The sequence below is a fragment of the Adiantum capillus-veneris genome, chromosome 18 (assembly GCF_014529385.1).
Source record: "Adiantum capillus-veneris isolate H3 chromosome 18, ASM1452938v2, whole genome shotgun sequence".
Lineage (NCBI taxonomy): Eukaryota > Viridiplantae > Streptophyta > Polypodiopsida > Polypodiales > Pteridaceae > Adiantum > Adiantum capillus-veneris.
In genome coordinates, this window is record NC_140948.1 from 59521112 (window position 1) to 59541239 (window position 20128).

The following is a 20128-nucleotide window of genomic DNA, read 5'->3' on the forward strand; positions in this document are numbered from 1 at the left end:
CCATCTTGGGAGTCTCACACTCGATCTGCTAGTAGCCACATCCATGTCGATGACCTTTCCCACCTCCGAGAGAAGGCAAGCTTGGAGGAGATTACGCGCCTCGCCTTTGCTAGGTCTGGTGCCGAATATCTTGCAGATGACAGAGGTAGCCTGAAGGTACTCAGAGTACATGCTCTTTTTCTAGCAGCTAGAGGAGCAGATGCTATGGACACAGTGCTGAATTGGCTCCATGCTCAGGCTCTTGAGTTCTCTCACCACACGGGGAACTTGGGAGTAACAGACTCGATACAAACCCTATGGCCATTGGCCAAGTTATCAGTGATGCAGCTGGTATACTTCTTTCCAGACACCAAGAGTACGCCTTGCTATGTATATGTACATGACGATCCCTGGACAGAGGATGTAGCTCTACAAACTATAGTTACTCGGTCTCTTGTAATCTCCAAAGGGGAGCCAAACCTGCAGAAGATACTCTCATAGAGAAACTTGGCCACTGTTGCTGTAGTGTAGTCTATGGTAGCCACCACCTCCACCCATTTGGTAACAAGAAGCAGCTTCTTTGAAGCATACAAACATCATGAGTTGGTGTCTCATCAATGTGAAAATCGGCATATGCTTTCTGTAGCCAGCCGGGTGGGATTTCCTCAAAAGATAGGTGATCTGACACAAAGGATATTTTGGCATACCAAAGAGTCATACCAAACTCATGCTAAACTCTTCATATACACAATGGCCATCCATCACCCATAACTCTAGCAAATATATGCTATCTTCTTTCAAAACTGACGCTCTAGGGGCTCTCATGGAATCATAACATTCAAGTCCAAAAACGCGCGCTCGCTGCTGCTGTGTAGTCCTCGCTGTGCCATCGCGCCCCCCCCCCCCCCCCCCCCCCCCCCCCCCCCCAAGCGTTGCCTAATCCTCCCACTGGCTGCCTCCCTCCCCCCCGCCTGCCCTCAGCCCCCGCTGCCCCTGCCCCTGCCCGTCCGCCCGCCCTCAGCCCCAGCTGCCGCCGCCCGCTCCCTTGCGCCTGTTTCGCTGCCCTGCCCGCTTGCCCCAGCCCGCTGCCCCCCCCCCCCCTCCTCGGCCCGTTCACCCGCTCGTTTGGTTCCTCCTCCTCGGTACTCCCTACAGTTCGGCACTTTCGGCACTTGTTTCAATTCCTTGGAGCATTGTTTGGTGCGCCCTATTGCAGCACCCTCCCGTCGTCCCCTTCTTACGCCATAGCAGTAGACACAAATGGAGGCTCCAGCTTCGCCACAGGGGGACTCACTAAAAGCCCCCTCGCCCGACCCTACTGAGCCCACCATTCGACTTGCTCTCTCACCGACAGAGCAAGCGAGCCTTGCCGCAGAGGTAGAGCGATTGCAGGCGACCTCGGTCATCTGCAAGATTCTCGGCACCCGACCTAGCAGAGGAGAGCTGCGAGACCTTCTCCAGGCCCGCCTTCTCGCAGAGGTGGGCAAGATCTTGGATGTCCAGATTCTCGGACGGGGTTACTATTAGATCGCGTTTGAGTCCTTCGAGATGGCGTCCAAGGTCATAGCTATGAGTCCACTGGCCATCCGAGCATCACGCGCCCACTTTCGACAATGGCGACATGGTTTTGACCCAGCTTCGGATGTTCTAGTAGAGGAGGCAGACATTCCCATCTCAGTCTACTTTCCGGGTTTAGGGAGGGAGTACTTACCACTTCTTTCCAGGATCGGTTCCGCCATTGGGACTGTCCTCGAGACACCTCGTACGGCAGCATCAGTAGCTGCCAAGGCGGCTGGCATTCCCTCAGTTCGAGTTTTGGTCAGAGATACCCACGCGCTTCCGAAGGTTATCCTTTTATACCTCGGGTGAGTGGGAGTTGGTTTCGACAGAGTGTGGATTACTCGGGCCTCCCGAACCAGTGCTTCATTTGCCGACAGATGGGCCATCTAGCGAACCACGACCTGCACCACAGCCTCAGCCCCAGCCTGCCAGGACTGGCCCGCAACCACATCCAACGGCACAGCGCACAGATGCAGAGCCACCCTCTGAGCGTGGGGCTCCAGCGGAGGAGCAGTGGCAGCAGGCCCATGGCCGACGACGTTAGGGGCCACAACGTCAGCCTGGCACTCAGAGTGGCCCTCACGTGCCTACTCAGCAGCAGTGGGTTCCCACGGGGAACCGTTTTGGTCCTCTTGAGCAGGAGGAGATCCCTGTGCCAGCCCCCACCTCCGCTTCTCCCTCGACAGCCGCTCCCCCCCCCTCAGAGTCCCCCCCCCTCTTCCTCATCCTCCCCGCCTTCTGCTCCCGTCGCCTCTCCACCTCGCCCCTCTACCTCTGTCGCCCCATCCCGCCCCTCTTCTCCTCCACTCCCCCCAGCTCCTTCTCCCCCCCCTCGTGCTCCAATTTCATAGTCGGCTCAAGAGACTGGTCCCTCTCCGGTGGCTAGGAGATCTCTTGGCAGCGCCTTTGCCTCGAGTCGCCTAGCGAGAGAGGGTCACCCCTTCTTGCGGCCCGCTTTGCAGATTCAGACATCCTCCCTTGCAGCTATCCCTCGTGGGCTGACGAGCATTGACATCCGACGCCGTTGGGACTTCTTCGACTACGGGTTCACTCGTTTTCTCGGCGATACCGCAGCAGACCATGAGGAAACCTACTTCAGGGTCCATGTTTTGTTCCTCGCCGCTAGGGGGACAGAGGCCTTGGATTGAGCAGTTGGTTTCTCCTTCCCCCTCTGTGGTAGGGCCGAGACAGAATGGTCCCTCGACTCAGTGGTGGGATGGTTGCATACACAAGTCTTAGAGTTCTCTCACCACATGGGAGAACTTGGAGTTACAGATATGCTGCAGACTTTGTGGCCATTGGCCAAGTTTGCGGTGACACCCCCAGACTCAGTAGGATGTGGGCACATTGTGGTGTACTTCTTTGCTGATACGCACTGTTTTCCTTGCTATGTATACATTCATGAGGACTCCTGGACAGAGGAGGTTGCTTTACGCACGGCTCGCTCTGCTTGGGCTTGGGCTAGGCACTCACTGCAGTCACGCCTATCTAGAGGACGCTCGGAAACGGATTACTCCCCGTCCAAGCCTTCCTCGAAGATAGCCCGTCTTGTTGTTGCGGCAGCATCTGTTCTCTCTCGCTTCCCATGAGGATCGTCTCATGCAACGTGCAGGGACTAGGTGGGCCCCAGTTTCAGCGACAGCGGGGCCAATTGCGTCAGGAGCTTCAGCGTTGCCTTGTGGGAGGAGAGATTGATCTCCTTATGCTTCAGGAGCACCATCTATGTGAGAGCCGCATTCGGCGATGTGGTCAGATTTTGTGTGGAAGATATGATACCTTTTGGTCAGCTGCTTTTGGACCTGGAGGCATCCAGGGTGGGGTATGTATGACTATTGATGACTCATTGCAGCAGGCCATTGTGGGCAGAGGGATTATTGTGCCAGGTAGGGCTCAGTGGATTACTATGCAGGTTCAGGGTGGCCTTGTGGGCTTCCTGAACATCTATGCGCCCAATGTGGCGAGTGCTCGTGCAGAGTTTTGGTCACAGATTGTTGAGTCTTTGCCGCAAGCCGATCATTGGTGTATAGGAGGGGACTTCAACATGTTGGAGGGCCCTTCTGACAGGATTGGTGGCAGCCATGCTACTATGCATGGAGTTGAGTTGGCAGCTTGGAAGAGGTTGTGTATGACTTTGAGGTCTCGGATACATGGCAGCACTGTGGTTTTGTGAGGCCCCCAGACAGTCTTGCCTTCTCTAGATTGGACCACGGAGTGGGAGAAGTGAATCTATCGCGGATAGATCGCTTCTACACTAGTGACCACTTCAGTGACTTGGGGGGTTCAGTGGGCATCCTGGCAGGGACTTCCTTCTTGGACCATGCACCAATGATCCTCACGGTGGCAGACAGGCAGAGGATTGGGAGCACGATGCCTCGCATCCCACAGAGGGTCTTGTTGGACTCAGCACTCAGAGAGAGGGTAGAGGTTCGCTGGACAGAGGGCATGGACAGCCAGGTTTCACGTGCAGACAGAGTGGCCTCAGGCCCAGCTCAGCTTAGCCACTTTTTTCTTCAGGAGTCTCTGGCTCGCCGGGCTTTAGCGAGAGAGGCGGAGCATTGTCTTAGACGAGGCATTGCTTCACTACAGAGGATGCAGGAGCAGCATCCAGACAATCCATGGTTGGAGGAGCAGTTACAACAGGCTCGACAGGAGCTTGCTAGCATACAGGAGAGGCGTCATGAGTTTGCCTTTCACCGACAAGCATCTCAGTGGGTGACAGAGTGACTGGTGTTTTTTGAGACAGTGGGACCTCGGGACTCGCATGCCAAGGTCATTCAGTTGAGGAGGCCCGATGGGTCAGTTGCTTGTGAGCCCGAGGATATGCGTGCAGTTGCTACTGACTTTTACCGTGAGTTACTGTTGGCTGAGCCTCAATCAGAGCGGCAGGATGCATGCAGGGAGCAGATTTGGGCACAGATGCCATGTCTTGTGACAGAGGAGATGCGCCGGAGGCTAGAGATGCCACTTCAGCTTGAGGAGCTGCACATGGCTCTTAGGGCCCTCCCTCGTGGTAGCTGTCCAGGTGAGGATGGGTTGACTCCCAGCTTTTTCTTGGAGTACTGGGACCTGCTTGGCCGAGATCTTTGTAGTGCTTTTCAGTACATTTTGCACACAGGAGTGATGGCTGACAGCATGATTGAGGGCCTGATCTACCTCATTCCCAAGGAGGGTGGCTCCTTGGATGAGATTTGACAGTGGCGCCCCATCACCATCCTCAACTCAGCCTACAAAATTCTTGCCAAGGCTCTAAGTTTGAGGATTCAACCACTTTTAGAGAGCTTTATACATGGGACTTAGACAGGTTTTGTCAAGGAACGCAGTATCCTTCACAGCATCTTTACTTTCTGGAGGCTTCTGCCCTGGCACGGCTCCGTGGTGAGGACCTTGTGATTCTTCTCCTCGATTTTGAGAAGGCATACGACCGAGTTGACTGGGACTTTCTAGAGGTCACTCTCCGTAGGATGGGCTTCTCAGATGCTTGGATCAGAGGGGTGTCAGCTTTGTACAGTCAGGTGCTTTTCGCAGGAGAGAGAGGTGAGTGCTTCATGCTCACACGCTCGGTCAGACAGGGGTGTCCTCTTGCCCCCTTTCTCTTTCTGTTCTATGCGGAGGCGATGAGCAGATTTTTGGTGTCACAACAGGTTGGTCTTCAGGGCTTAGCACTCCTTATTCGGGGAGATGAGCTACTGGACGCTGAGTTTGTCTATGACTCAGCCTTGTACTTAGATGGCCAGGAGGCCAATCTTCACAGATGTGAGCAGGCTTTGGAGACCTTCTGTTGTGCATCGGGCGCACTTATCAACTCGAGAAAGACAGTGGCTTTCTCGGTTGGTAGTGCTCCTGTGCCAGATTGGATGCCATGAGAGGGTTTCAGGTGGATTCCCTCAGGGACTGCAGTTCGGTACTTGGGTTGTCAGCTTGGTTTGGACTTGTCTCCCGAGCAGCAGATTGCTCCTCTTCTCCTGTCCATCAGGAGAAAGCTGTTACATTGGAGCTCAACACGACTTTGGCTGGCTGGTAGAGTAGTAGTTGCCAACCAGGTGCTGTTGGCGACTATGTGGTACATCACTTCCTGCTGGATCTTCTCGAGTTCTTGTATCAGCCAGGTAGAGAGGCTGATCATGAACTTCCTTTGGTCAGGACGTGACACTCAGATGGCCCGAGCCAAGGTGGCTTGTGAAGGAGTACGAGCGGAAGTGCGACGCGAGAGAGAGTGCGAGAAGAAGAGCACGACGATATGGTGAACTCGCTCTACTGTAATGTGTAGAGCATAGTGAGTTCTTATTAGGTTTTTACAAAAGAATATGTGTACATACCTAGCGGCCCGCCCACTTACCCGGGCGACCACATTGGGCTTTATACCCCAACAACCTCCCACTTAAACTCCAATGTGGTACTTTAAGTGTGAGAGAAGCTACTATACAAGCTAATATACAAGAGATGTAGAGAAGTGATGTACTATCCTACACCTAATTGCTTGCGAAAATGCGCAAAGATCTCTGAGGGAAGTCCTTCTGTAAGTATATCAGCAGGATTTTCTGTGGTGTGAACTTTGACGAGCTGAAGTTGCTTATCCTCGAGCATTTCCCTGATGAAATGATACTTCATATCCACATGCTTTGTCTTTGCGTGATAAACTGGATTGCGAGCCAATTGTATAGCACTTTGACTATCACAATATAACAGAGGCATCTCTTCTTTGATTCCCAAATGTGTTACTAGTCGATTAAGCCAAATTGATTCTTTGCATGCCTGTGATGTTGCAACATATTCAGCCTCTGTAGTAGACTGAGTAACACAATCTTGTAATCTAGAACGCCATGATATTGCTCCACCAGCCAATGTAAAGACATACCCTGACGTAGACCTTCAGTTGTCTAAGTCACCTGCATAATCTGAGTCTGTAAAACCCTTTACACTTAGCTCTTGACTCCCATAGCATATACGCATACTCTTTGTAGCTTTCACGTATCTCAATATTCCTTTCACTGCATCCCAATGTTTCTTGCCTGGGTTTGACATGTATCGACTTACTACTCCCACTGCAAATGCAATGTCTAGGCAAGTAGCAATCATTGCATACATCAAACTACCCACTGCAGACGCATATGGAATCTTATCCATTTCAGCTTGTTCTTCCTCAGACACAGGACAATCTTGTTTGCTAAGTTTCACATATGGTGGCAATGGAACACTTAATGCCTTTCCCTTCTCCATATTGAAACGTTGCAAAACCTTGTCAATATACTCTGTTTGAGATAACCAAATCAACTTCTTGGATCTGTCCCTCTCAATGTGCATACCAAGTATATGACTTGCCTCACCCATGTCTTTCATGTCAAACGATTTTGCCATCTTTGACTTCAAAGCTGAAATTTCTTCCAAGTGCTTGCCAGCAATCAACATGTCATCCACATACAAAATAAGGATCAGCCAACTGCCATCCTTAGCCTTCTTTGTATATAGACAGTGATCGAACTCACTATGTTTGTAGCCTTGAGAAAGCATAAACTTGTGGAACTTGTGGTACCATGCCCTCGGTGATTGTTTTAAGCCATAAAGACTCTTTAACAACTGGCACACCCAATCTTCCTTGCCTTTCTCAACAAACCCTTCTGGCCGCTGCATGTAAATTTCCACATCTAAATCACCATGCAAGAACGATGTCTTGACATCCATTTGGTGCAACACCAAATCTAATTTGGTAACCAATGCAAGAAAGCATCTCAATGTAGTCATCTTGACCACTGGAGAGAAGACTTCATCAAAGTCAATGCCTTGTTCTTGCTTAAATCCCTTGGCAACAAGCCTTGCTTTAATCCCTTGGCAACAAGCCTTGCTTTGTACTTTGGCTGACTATCATGAGCGGTGATCTTGTACCTGTAAACCCATTTACACGGTAGAGCCTTTTTGCCCTGTGGTAATTTAACTAGCTTCCATGTCTGGTTTTTATGCAGAGCTGTCATCTCTGACTACATGGCCAATTGCCAATTCCCGGAGTCCTTCATTTGCACTGCTTCCTTGTAACATGAAGGCTCATTGCAATCAGTCAACATGACATAGTTCATAGATGGAACAAACCTATCAGGAGGTCGCGTGATACGTCTAGATCTACGTACAATAGGTGGCTCAGGCTCAGCCACAACCTGTGGTTCCACTCTATCCTGTCCTTGCTCCTCTTGAGCCCTGACATTTTGTCTTGCACGTGCAGGTCCATCTTCTTGGAAGTCAACTCTTCTAATCTCCTCAACCCTCTCTGGTTTAGAATGATATTTGGCTTCATTAAAGTGAACATCATTGTTGCGGATAACCTTTCTGGATTCGGGATCCCAAAGTCTGTACCCCATCTCACCAGAATTACCATAGCCTAGAAAGATGCACTTTCTACTCTTTGGCTCAAGTTTGTTCCTAAATTCCTTTGGAACATGAGTATATGCCTCACAGCCAAAGACTCTGAGATGCTTGTATGAGGGCATTTTGCCTGACCATACCATCTCTGCCACTGAATCCTTCTGCAAAACCTTGCTAGGAGATCTATTTATAAGATGAACAGCTGTTGATACAGCTTGAGCCCAAAACCCATTTGGCAGTTGTGCATTAGACAACATACTTCTGACCTTCTCTTGTATGGTCCTATTCATCCTCTCAGCAACAACATTTTGAGGAGGATTGTAAGGAGCAGTAAGTTCACGTTTTATACCTTTTGACTCACAAAAGTCCTGAAAGGCCTTTGAAACATACTCTCCACCATTGTCAGTGCGTAAGCATTTAAGCTTCTTGCCACTCTGATTCTCCACAAGTGTCACAAACGTTTTGAAAACACTAAACGCTTCATCCTTGTGCTTGAGAAAGTAAACCCATACTTTCCTCGAGTAATCATCTATAAATGTCATAAAGTAAGAAGGTCCCCCTAGAGATAGGTTAGGCATAGGTCCACACAAATCACTATGAACAAGTGCCAACTGTGTATCTCTTCTACTGCTTCTATGCTTATGTGGCTGCTGTGTTTGCTTACCATACGGACAATGTTCACAGAATTCAAAATCATTAAATGAAAAGCCAGGCAAATAACCAGAACGAGACAAGATTTCCATTCCCTTCTTGGACATATGTCCTAACCGGCTATGCCACAAAGAAACGTTCGGCTGCTCAGTTACATTGATTACATTTTTAGAGACATTTGATACATAAATCATGTAAAGTCCTCCAGACTTTACTCCATGTGCTACTGTCATAGAACCTTTGGATATCTTCCACATGTTCTGTCCAAAAGTGGTGACGTAGCCAGCATCATCAAGTAAACCTGTGCTGATCAAGCTCTTTGTAATTGCGGGAACATGTCTCACATTCTTCAGCGTGAAAGAAGAGCCATTCTGAAACTTCAATTGAACATCTCCAACACCTAAGATCTCACATGTCTACCCATTGCCTAGCCGAACATGATCTTTAGTGGTCACATAAGAGGTAAACCACTCCTTGTTTGGAGACACATGAAGTGATGCCCCTGAGTCTATAATCCAGTCACTCAGTGCATTTCCATCAGATGCTGTAAGAAGAGCTGAGTCCATTGTATTCTTCAAGAAGTAGATGTCTCCTGACACTAGACTGTCATCCTCTGCAACAGTGTTTGTCACATTTATTTCTTGAATCTTCACTGAGGACTTGTTCTTCTCACCATGGTCTTCAGCTTTCTCTTTGCCTTTTTCTGCTTTCCATTCTCTGCAGTCTCTTTTCATGTGACCCTTCTTGCCACAATGGTAGCATTCTATGTCACTTTTGCCTTTAGCACTGCGGGACTTGCACCTATACTGTCTCTCACTATCCTGTCACTGTCCTGTAAGCATAGACTGCGACAATGCCTCAACAGCAGTAAAGCAAAGATGCAATCCCAACTGTCTAACTCACAGTCAATACATCCTAGCTGCCTATCTAAGGGTGCTCGAGGGATCGCTCCAAGACCTGTATCACCGAAAGGATCTCAACATTCAAGAATCCCCCAGCTCAATAAAACCTCACTTGACCCTCAACAAAGGCTGTAGTAAATCTGACAATACATAGACTTCCCACAAAGTCATACATCCACAAATTTCCCACTATATGCTGTAACCGCTACGGCGGTTGTTTGCTGCGTGACTCACAGCCAATAAACCCTCAACAGACATACATCATCTTTGACAATACATCCCATGTGGAAGTACCTGCAATGTCAGGATGAAATTTGGAATATCAAGCAGCAAACACAAGCTACCTGATGAACTAGTGGATGTCGCCTACAGTCTGTGTGTAGGTGCGCCCGTGTTGTATGTGACACGCCTCCAAGAACTGTAAGCCGTCCTTCGTTGTGTAGATAGCCACAAATCAACACTTTGGAAGTGCAGATATCCTCAGCACTTGCAGTCGTAGGCAGAAACCCCAAAAATTGCAGAGTCGGATCTGCATCCGCCGAGACCACGTAGTCGAAAATGGCCTGCGCAGATCTTTGTCGAAGTCGAACGGTGGCCGAGAAGACCTCAGAATGAAATTCTGAGTACACCAAGCCCTTCGGGCTTACCCACAGGAATTGGGGCCGTGTCTTCGCCTGTCGAATCTCACTCCAATATGAGCAGGTGACTCTGGCTACCTGCAAATGCTGCCCCGAGCCTCGATCTGAGCTCTGATACCAGTTGAAGGAGTACGAGCGGAAGTGCGATGCGAGAGAGAGTGCGAGAAGAAGAGCACGACGATATGGTGAACTCGCTCTACTGTAATGTGTAGAGCATAGTGAGTTCTTATTAGGTTTTTACAAAAGAATATGTGTACATACTTGGCGGCCCGCCCACTTACGTGGGCGACCACATTGGGCTTTATACCCCAACAGCTTGGTCGGTCATCACGCTTCCTTGTTCTCAGGGAGGGCTTGGGATCATTGATCCAGCACAGCAGAGGAGAGCCCTTCTTCGGAAATTCATAGTCAGAGGACTTCTTCCAGGTGAGGAGCCCTGGAAGGAGTTCTTGTTGCAGAGGCTTCGTGCCAGGGTGCCTCAGTTAGGAGGCCCTTGGCAACCTTCGACCAGATCGATCTTTACAGAGATGCGCCGAGTTGGTTTAAGCAAGAGACTGGAGGACCGCTTCGCTGTGAGTTTGCTTCGTTCTTGGGAGCTCTTACGGCGTGGCCTGGAGCTGCGACAGCCGATGTGCACGGAGGAGAGCCTATGGCAGCCCCTCGTCTGGAACCCCATGGTTAGCAATCAGAGAGGCCACTTGGTTGGTAGTCGGCCTCATGTTTCCTGGGGTCCCATGGCAGCAGGTCCAGCGCGCTCTCTAGGTGACTGGCTAGAGTTCACAGGTTTGGCAAAGGAGGTGCAGGGTTTCCAGCTGCAGGGCATGAGAGGGGTGCAGAGCATGTGTCAGGACATCTCAGAGTCAGTTCCAGCGGAGTGGCTCACGTCTCTCGAGCTCGTAGCACCCCGGTGGATGGGAGCCTTCACACGACTGGAGGTCCTCATTTCAGTCAGGGCCTGCTCAGAGACTGCTCATTTCAGTCAGGGCCTGCTCAGAGACTGTCCCAGCCCTGTTCTTCGAGCTTCAGGGTGGGGGATGATTACAGCGAGTTGCAGTAGAGGCCCTGCAGGTAGCAAAGTGTTGTTTTCAGAGGATCCGAGTTGTGGGCATCTGTGGGAGGACTTGCGTCGTAGACATTGATCCAGCAGCTCTGGAGACTGGACACTGGAGGCTATGGGCTTGGGAGTGTTGTCAACTGGCACGAGTATAGTGGGATCCTGGTGAGTGGCTATGGAGGGACCCCTTCTCTTCTGCAGACCACACAGGAGTCCCCTTCTTTCAGTACATTGTTCAGCTTGGACGTCATATACTTGCAGCACAGAGAGAGGCCCACCCCGCTGCAGCACGTCATTGGCAGAAGGAGGGCCTCACAGTCGAGTTCTTGGCAGCCTTTTGGCAGAGGCTGTGGGGCTCCAGACAGCCGAGGCGTGTCACTTTGTTTCAGTGTCTGGTTGCACACAGAGCTACAGCAGTAGGGAGCTGGCTTGTGCATAGTGGTCTCTCGGCCGCATGTGCAACCTGTGACCAGTTGGTGGAGAGTCAGCGTCATTGTCTTTGGGACTGTCCCTCGGCCCAGCAGGTTTGGCTACGAGTTCTTCGGTTGATGCCTACTCTCTCCACGGCTAGACAGTACACTTGGGGGGCAGCGGCTTGGTCCACTCTCACGGACCCGGCTCTTCAGTTTGAGCTATCTTCCACCAGCAGGATGATAGTGATACAGGGGGGGCGCCCTACACTCCAGCCTGCTACAGAGCTTACTCCACAGGAGTGGTGCAGTGAGAGAGATGAGTGTTGGGAGCTCATCAATGGCCTGACACTTTGGTTCATCTGGCGGGCCCACTGTTTCCGCATTTTTGAGGCCTGCTCTGTGCCGCTAGCAGAGACTGTTCGTGACTTTTGGCTAGAGTTGATCCATACTCTCAGAGGACAGCTTGAGGGACTACAGGGCAGCTCCGACCACATGCGGGAGCGCCGCGAGGCTTTCCTTCTACTCTGGCACCCTGGGCCTTTCTACACCATTGTCCAGGGTGTGCTCAGATGGCACTATCGACCACCTGTGTGGCTCTTCCCTCCTCCCATCCCTTGATTTAGCCTCATTGTATATATGTTGTTCTTTCATTGGGAGAGTCTCCCCATCATGTTTGTTGTAGCCCTCTCTTGCAGAGGTGGTTGTAGCCCTACGGGCAGCTTTCATTAACTAATAGAAGGATCTTTTTCTATAATAAAAAAAAACTCTAGCAAATATCTCTGAAAAGACAAATGCACATATTAGTGGTGGTGATAGGCTGGCCACAGTGCCAAGTCGCAACCACTCGGTGTCCCGCGACTTTGCCTCTGGTCCGCTAGACCTCCGACATGGTCCTGTCTATCAGTTGAAGAGTCGAGAGTCAAGAGTGTCCTCCCAAGTGTGAATCCAAGATCAACTATAATTGCGTGTTCGATGCAAGTGACAGTGACACTGTAGCAGGGGACATTGTAGCCTTGCTACAATGACAGTAGCTACGGAGCTCTTGAACTACCATGGGCTCTCACAGTCTCTTTTGTGTACTGCACCAAGAGGCACCCACTACATTGAGAGCCAAGTGCATCTATACATTGTTCCTGGTACATCTAGAAATGATGAAATGAAATGTATATTGACGTCTACAAAAGGCCAAAATGACCTATGAGACCAAACTGATTACAATGGTGAGTCTAGTACCAAGTCTAGGTACAAACAAACAAAACTACAAACTAGGAACAGAGATAGGAGTGCTACCGACTCCTATGGGTGGCTGGTAAGCTGAGCAATGGTGTAATGCCACAAAGGTACAAAATGGGGATAAGTGTCACCATGATACAATATAGCAGTAGCATGAGGTCTATCCTGTTCGACACTCTGGGTGTCGTGCTAGAATTCTGTGGATCCTCTGCCGCAATCTCCGTCGGTGCTGCGTGGCTCCCCTCCTCAGTCGTGGTTGTCTCGATCTCCCCAACTCTATAGCTCGGTCAATGAGAGTACCATTGGTGTGTGTATGGGTGGGAACCGAGCCTTGTGGTGGTGGTGGCCCCTCTACATCTGTGGTACTCGAGCTGAAGAAATCTGAGATGCGTCGCTGGGACTGTCTTTGTCTATGCCCTCTCAATAGAGAGTCTCTATGTCTCTGTATCTCAAATAGAAATAATCCGAGACATCTCTGATCCTGATATCTCATGACTCTATCTAACGAGTCAAAACCATCTCTGAATAAACAGTGAAATCATCCCCGTATCTCATAGTAGACTGTGCAGTGACATATGTAGTGAAACTCTGTCTCTGGCTCTGCATGGCATAATTGACTTATCCTACTGTCTGCTTGTATGCCTCTGAAATCTACCTGTCTCAATCCCAAGCTGGTGTGAAGATGTGCGTATCTGGCCTATGGCACATTATAACCCATAGATAGATGTGTGTCCATGTAGCTGGGCCGTGTGACAAATCCGTCTCTCGTGAGTTGGAGAAGATGCTCTCTATAGAAAGCCCTCTTCGTACCCAACTCCCGTGATGGCTCTATCCATGTCCTCCTAGTATCAAGTTGGATAAGATCCTGTCGAATGAGTCTAGTAATCTCCATCCATGCAAGAGCCAAAGATGGTGCATCAAGAGAATACTGGAAAGGGGGCAGCCTGTCCATGCTGAAACCATGCCTCTGAAACCATGAGCCCATCTGCGCATACCAACATTATGTATCTCCCTGTAATGCCCGCTGTCTGGACGACTCAAGAGCAAGCCTAGCATATCTGTCCGTGGTGGTGTCCCATAAGCTGTGTACAAATGATACTGATCTTGTAAGTGCCTCAATCTCCATAGGTGGGGCAGCAAGCTTCGCTCATATGATGTCATGTGGAACTGAGGCCTTTGCTCTAATCAGCCTAGACATCATAGATACCAAGGGCCTCTCTATATTACTCCATCCAGCACTGTCAACAGATGGTCCCCAAACCTGAACCCCGTAGTGCATAACTGAAGCGACCAAAGTGTCGAAGAGCCAAAGCTTTGTTCGAGGTTCCTTGAACTGAACCTGCGAACAAATCCTCTCTAAACCGCCTAGGGCTGCATAGGCACGAGTCGATCTAGTGTCTGCTGCCACTTTCAGTGTGAACCTAGGTCCACTAAAGACCACCCCCAGATATGTGTATGCATCAGTGTACTCCATAGTGTCCTGACCATATGTGAATGTAGGTGTTGATCTCCTGACACACTGTGGCGTGGTATTAAATACCATGACCTTGGTTTTACTAAGGTTAACAGACAATCCACCATCCCTTGCAAAACTATGCAATGTGTCCAAATGTCTCTGCATACCCTCTGGTGAGTCTGATATCAACACGATATCGTCAGCATGTCACTGTCAGAGAGAGGTGAGAGAATCTAGAGAGAGAAATTCAGTGGCCAGCTGTCAGTATTCCACTGTTTTTGGATATGCCCATATCCATCACCGCCTTGATGAGCATTGTGTTGTTTTCTTAACAGAGTTGGTCTTCATGACGGGCATTTAAAATGGGAGGTGATCGCCTGGCTTTTGCAATTTCCGGGGTCACATATTTTATATGAGGGATCTTGTACAAATCCGGTCTTCATGCTTACGACCTTGGACTACAGACAAGGATCACTCAATATGCTTTCTTTTATTGTGCATCAGTTTGATATCCATCCATGAGACAGTTTTTGCTACAATTCGTTGCATCACGGTATGAAGCATTTGGAAGGCTCCTTGTGCTCATATCTTGGGTTCACAGCCTTCCCCTACATTTTCCACCTTGACTGACGTTTGGTAGGAGCTGCTGCATACGCTACACAGCCAGTGGGATACTTCAGCACACTCCTCCAGGGGAGCAAAGCAATGCAGACACTCATTCCTCAGACTATGGGCGTGTATGGCAGTATTGTTTAGAAGGCTCCTTGTGCTATATCTTGGGTTCACAGCCTTCCCCTACATTTGCCACCTTGACTGACATTTGGTAGGAGCTGCTGCATACGCTACACAGCCAGTGGGATACTTCAGCACACTCCTCCAGGGTAGCAAAGCAATGCAGACACTCATTCCTCAGACTATGGGCGTGTATGGCAGTATTCGTTAGCTCGGACCAGGGGTACATTACCTGGCATTATGCACCCCTACGGTGGTTCATATTGTACTGATCGTATTTACCACCTTGATGTATAGATAGCGCACACACTGCACTTCTACATGTTTGTAGCTCCTCTGGCAGATCAGCTTCATCAAGCATCCCTAGAGGTCTCATGTACACAAAGTAAAGCTCCTTTTTGCTGCAAAGAAAAAGGAGAAAGTCAGTGCCAGCTAGGATGACTGGCCTTGGGTTTAGAGCTGAGAGTGCTACTAATCCAATATGGCCTTTGTGTCGATGATAAAGCATAGAGGTTCAACAATCGTACTTGCTTGTTTTGTGTCCATTCAATCTATCATAGTTGTGTAGCTCTTGGTTTTCTATTTGTCTTCTTGATGGTAGTATTGTGTGTTTGGTAGGATTGTGTATTCTAGATAATAATCAGAGAGGAAGATAAGATATATTAATACTGACCAGCATGCTTTGACTCTTGAGGATTCTAAAGGCATTGTATTGTATCCTTCTCGGAGCAACTTGAATTAAGTTTATTGACCAATTATAATTGCTCTAGTGGTTGTTCAGTGTCTTATACTTCATCCATTGCTTTTAACACTATGATTGATTGCATCAAGTAGCATATGTCTCTCATTTTGTTTTTTTTTAAGCAGATTTATGCATACTTCAAAAGATTTGATGAAGCAGAAAGGTTGTTGCTGCAAATGACTCGCGTAGATTTAGCATTGAACTTGCACATAAAGTTTGGTCGTTGGTCTGCGTAAGTCTCTCTCTCTCTCTCTCTCTCTCTCTCTCTCTCTCTCTCTCTCTCTCTCTCTCTCTCTCTCTCTCTCTCTCTCTCTCTCTCTCTCTCTCTCTCGGGAGGTTTTACATGCTTCCCACGCAGACATGGAGCCAGCACAGTAGACTATGTCATGGCACAGCCGAATCTCATCTCTAGTATCCAGGATCTCACAGTTGAGCCCAGACCGATCGGTGTGGCAGTGGATCATGCTCTGGTGTCGATGACCATCTCCTTCCAGTTCAGGGTAGCACACAGGCCACGAGTAGCAGCCACATTCACACGGGAGACGGATTCTGTATACATGGACGGAATCTACAGATGCCTATGCACTGAGGACCCGGGGCGACCTCTGGAAGAGCTAACTACTATACTAACACAGACATTACATGAGGCAGCAGCAGAAGCATACCCACACACCCAGCCGCCGATCAGGGAGCATGCCTCAGAACAGCTGGTACGATGAGGAGTGCCGCCAGACTAGAGCCAGACTTCAGAGGGAGGTGCTGTTGGGGGACGTCACTCATAGACAGTCACAGATTGACTTCCGACGCCTGGTGCGGCGGAAGAAGAGGGCTTTTTTGGCTCGACTCGAGCAGGATCTATATCAACTATTCTTGAGTCAGGACTCACGTGAGGCGTGGCGGCTCTTTCATGAGCAGTCCCCCCCCCCCCTGCTATTTCCTCCACAGAGACCTGGGGGCAATACGCATCATCTTTGTACACAGTACCTGGACAGCCGGCCCTTCCCAACCCCCCCGATCCATGCCCACACGCATGTGTCTTTTTCACCACTGAGATGGTGAAGAAAGCTATTGACAGGATGAAGACTGGGAGAGCATATGATCATGATGGCCTAGTCGTTGAGCATTTCATGCATGCCAAAGACCTACTAGCAGAGCTTTTAGCAGTTGTGTTTAACCGGGCCATGTGTGAGGGCCTACCTTACTCTTGGAGCCTATCTACGATCGTACCTATCTTCAAATCAGGAGACCCCATGGAGCCTGGGAATTATCGCACTATTATGATTGGGCACACACTGGCACGGTTGTATGCATCCATTCTGGAGCAACAACTGAGTAGATGGGCAGAGAGGGAGGGGATATGTGCAACTGGGCAGGTAGGATTCAGGAGAGGATTCTCTACTCTTGACCATATCCTAACACTCAGGGCCATCATCGAAGTAGGCAGATCTCATGGGAGACGGATCTATTGTAGCTTTGTGGACTTCCGCAAAGCTTTTGACACGGTACCCAGAGCTAGACTGATGCGCAGACTACAGGAAATGGGAGTACCCACAGAACTCATTTGGGGGATCATGGCATTGTACAGATCAGTAGTAGGACATGTACGCACCCCGGAGGGACTTTCTACACCGGTTCACTCCACTATTGGGGTGAAGCAGGGCTGCCCGCTCTCTCCTACTCTTTTCGGTATGTATGTGGATGAGGTTTCTGACTACATTGACAGCGATGGGGATAAAGGTGCTCAGTTGGCAGGGACATGGATTCCACTTTTGTTATATGCTAATGACATAGTGTTGATCTCCGAATCCCCAGAAGGAATGCAACGTCAATTGGATGCTTGGCATACGTTTGCCCACGAAAGTGGTTTGTATGTCAACCTGGGTAAAACCAAGGTTATGGTGTTAATACCACCCCACAATGGATCAGGAGGTCAGCACCTACATTCACATACGGCCAGGAGACTGTGGAGTACACAGACGCTAACACTTACCTTGGAGTGGTTTTTAGCGGACCTGCATTCTCACTCAGAAGAGCAGCAGAGACTAGACTTACTAGAGCCCACGCAGCATTGGGTAGATTGGAGAGGATGTGTTCGCAGGTTCAGTTTCAGGAGCCCCGGACGAAGCTCTGGCTCTTTGACACCCTGGTGGCTTCAGCATTGCTCTATGGGGCTGAGATATGGGGACCTTCACTGGATCACCACGGGAGGCCGGGTCGCTCAGACGAATGGGGGAACATGGAGAAACCTCTCGTCTCTATGATCTCACGGCTCATTAGAGCCAAGGCATCAGTACCACGGGCCATTATCCGAGCAGAGCTAGCGGCCCCCCCACTAGTGGTAGAGGCGCTCACCAGATCAGTTTCCTTTATAAACCGCACATGGGAACTTCCCAGAGACAGATATGCCCGCATAGCACTTGAGTCCTCTCGACAGTTAGCCATACAAGGAGATACAACAGGCTGGTATGGGGAGATGACATCATGGTTTCAGGCCTTACAGTAGGACCTAGACCTGTTGGTGTGGAAGTAGATCATGCCCTTGTGTCGATGACCATCTCTTTCCAGTTTAGTGTAGCACACATACCATGGATAGCAGCCCCTACTCGCTACACCTTTACACGGGAGACGGACTCTGTCTGCATAGATGGGATCTACAGACGCTTGTGCACGGAGGAGCCAGGGCGACCCCCCCGAGCCATGCCCATACACATTGCTTTTTTTACTGCTGAGATGGTGAAGAAGGCCATTGATAGGATGAGATTTGGGAGAGCATATGATCATGGCTTAGTGGCTGAGCATTTTATACATGCCAAGGATCCTGCTCAGAGAGATTCTAGCAGTGATGTTCAACCATGCCATGTGTGAGGGTTTGCCTGATACTTGGAGTTTATCTACTATTGTACCTATCTTCATGTCAGGAGACCCTATCGAGTTTAGGAATTATCGCACTATCATGATTATACACACATTGGCACGGTTGTACGCATCCATTCTTGAGCAGCAGCTGAGTAGATGAGCAGAGAGGGAGGGTATACGTGCAGCCGGGCAGGCAGGGTTCAAGAGATTTTTTTTACTCTTAACCACATTCTGACACTCAAAGCCATTATTGAGGAGGGCGATCACATGGGAGACGGATCTATTGTAGCTTTGTGGACTTCCGCAAAGCATTTGACACAATGTCCAGGGCTAGATTGATGCGTAGACTACAGGAGATCAGAGTACTCACAGAGCTGATTTGGGGGGATTATGGTATTATACAGGTCAATAGTGGGGCACCTACGAACTCCAGAGGGGTTATCTACATTAGTTCACTCCACTATCGGGGTAAAGCAGGGCTGTCCGCTCTCTCCTACTCTATTTGATATGTATGTGGATGAGGTTTCTGACTATATTGAGAGGGAGGGTGATAGAGGTGCATAGTTGGCAGGGACATGGATTCCACTATTGTTATATTCTGATGATATTGTGTTCATCTCCAACTCTCCGGAGGGGATGCAACGTCACTTGGATTCTTTGCATAGGTTTGGTCACGACAATGGTCTGTTTGTCAACCTTGGTAAAACCAAGGTTATGGTGTCTAACACCACCCCACAATGGACAATGAACCAGGAGATCAACACCCACATTCACATGCGGCCATGAGATAGTGGAGTATACAGATGCTTACACCTACCTTGGTGTGGTCTTTAGTGGACCAACATTTTCATTGAGGAGAGCAACAGACACTAGAATGACTAGAGCACATGCAGCATTGGGTGGATTGGAGAGGATGTATTCACAGATTTAGTGTCACGAGCCTCGGACGAAGCTCTGGATTTTTGACACTTTGGTGGCTTCCACATTGCTCTAGGGAGTTCAGATATGGGGGCCTTCATTGGACCATCACGGGAGGCTGGGTTGCACTGATGGATCGGGAGACATGAAGAAGCCTCTAGTCTCTATGATCTCGCGGCTTATTAGAGCCAAGGCTTCAGTACCACATGACATTATTCGAGCAAAGCTAGCTGCCCCCCTACTAGTGGTTGAGGCGCCTACCAGATCAGTCTCCTTTTTACATCGCTTGTGGGACCTCCCCAGAGACAGATATGCCCGCCTAGCACTTGAGTCCTCTCAACAGTTAGCTTTGCAGGGAGATAGCATGCTGGTATGGGGAGATGACATCATGGTTTCAGGTACATGGGTTCACAATGGACAGATTGCCCCCATTCCAGTACTCATTGGATGCACTCTCTCTGACTCCTACACAGTCCGAGATCGCACGAAGATGGCTTTCTATAGAGAGCATCTTCTCCAGCTTACTGAGGATAGTTTTGTGACGAGGCCCAGATACATGGACACCCACTTATCTCCTGGGATACAATGTGCTATTCACCAGATACGCACATCTTCATACCATCTTCAGATCGAGACTGGTAGG

The 20128-nt window shown here is 49.5% G+C and overlaps 1 protein-coding gene across 1 annotated transcript in view; it reads left to right on the top strand.

Annotated features, from left to right (window-relative positions):
• LOC147435734 (uncharacterized) overlaps positions 1-20128 on the top strand; it is a 254651-nt gene that overhangs the window by 144826 nt on the left and 89697 nt on the right. Inside the window, exon 15 of the mRNA XM_086488033.1 lies at positions 15837-15943. Coding sequence (XP_086344159.1) covers positions 15837-15943 — 107 coding nt within the window. The remainder of the gene's footprint in view (positions 1-15836; positions 15944-20128) is intronic.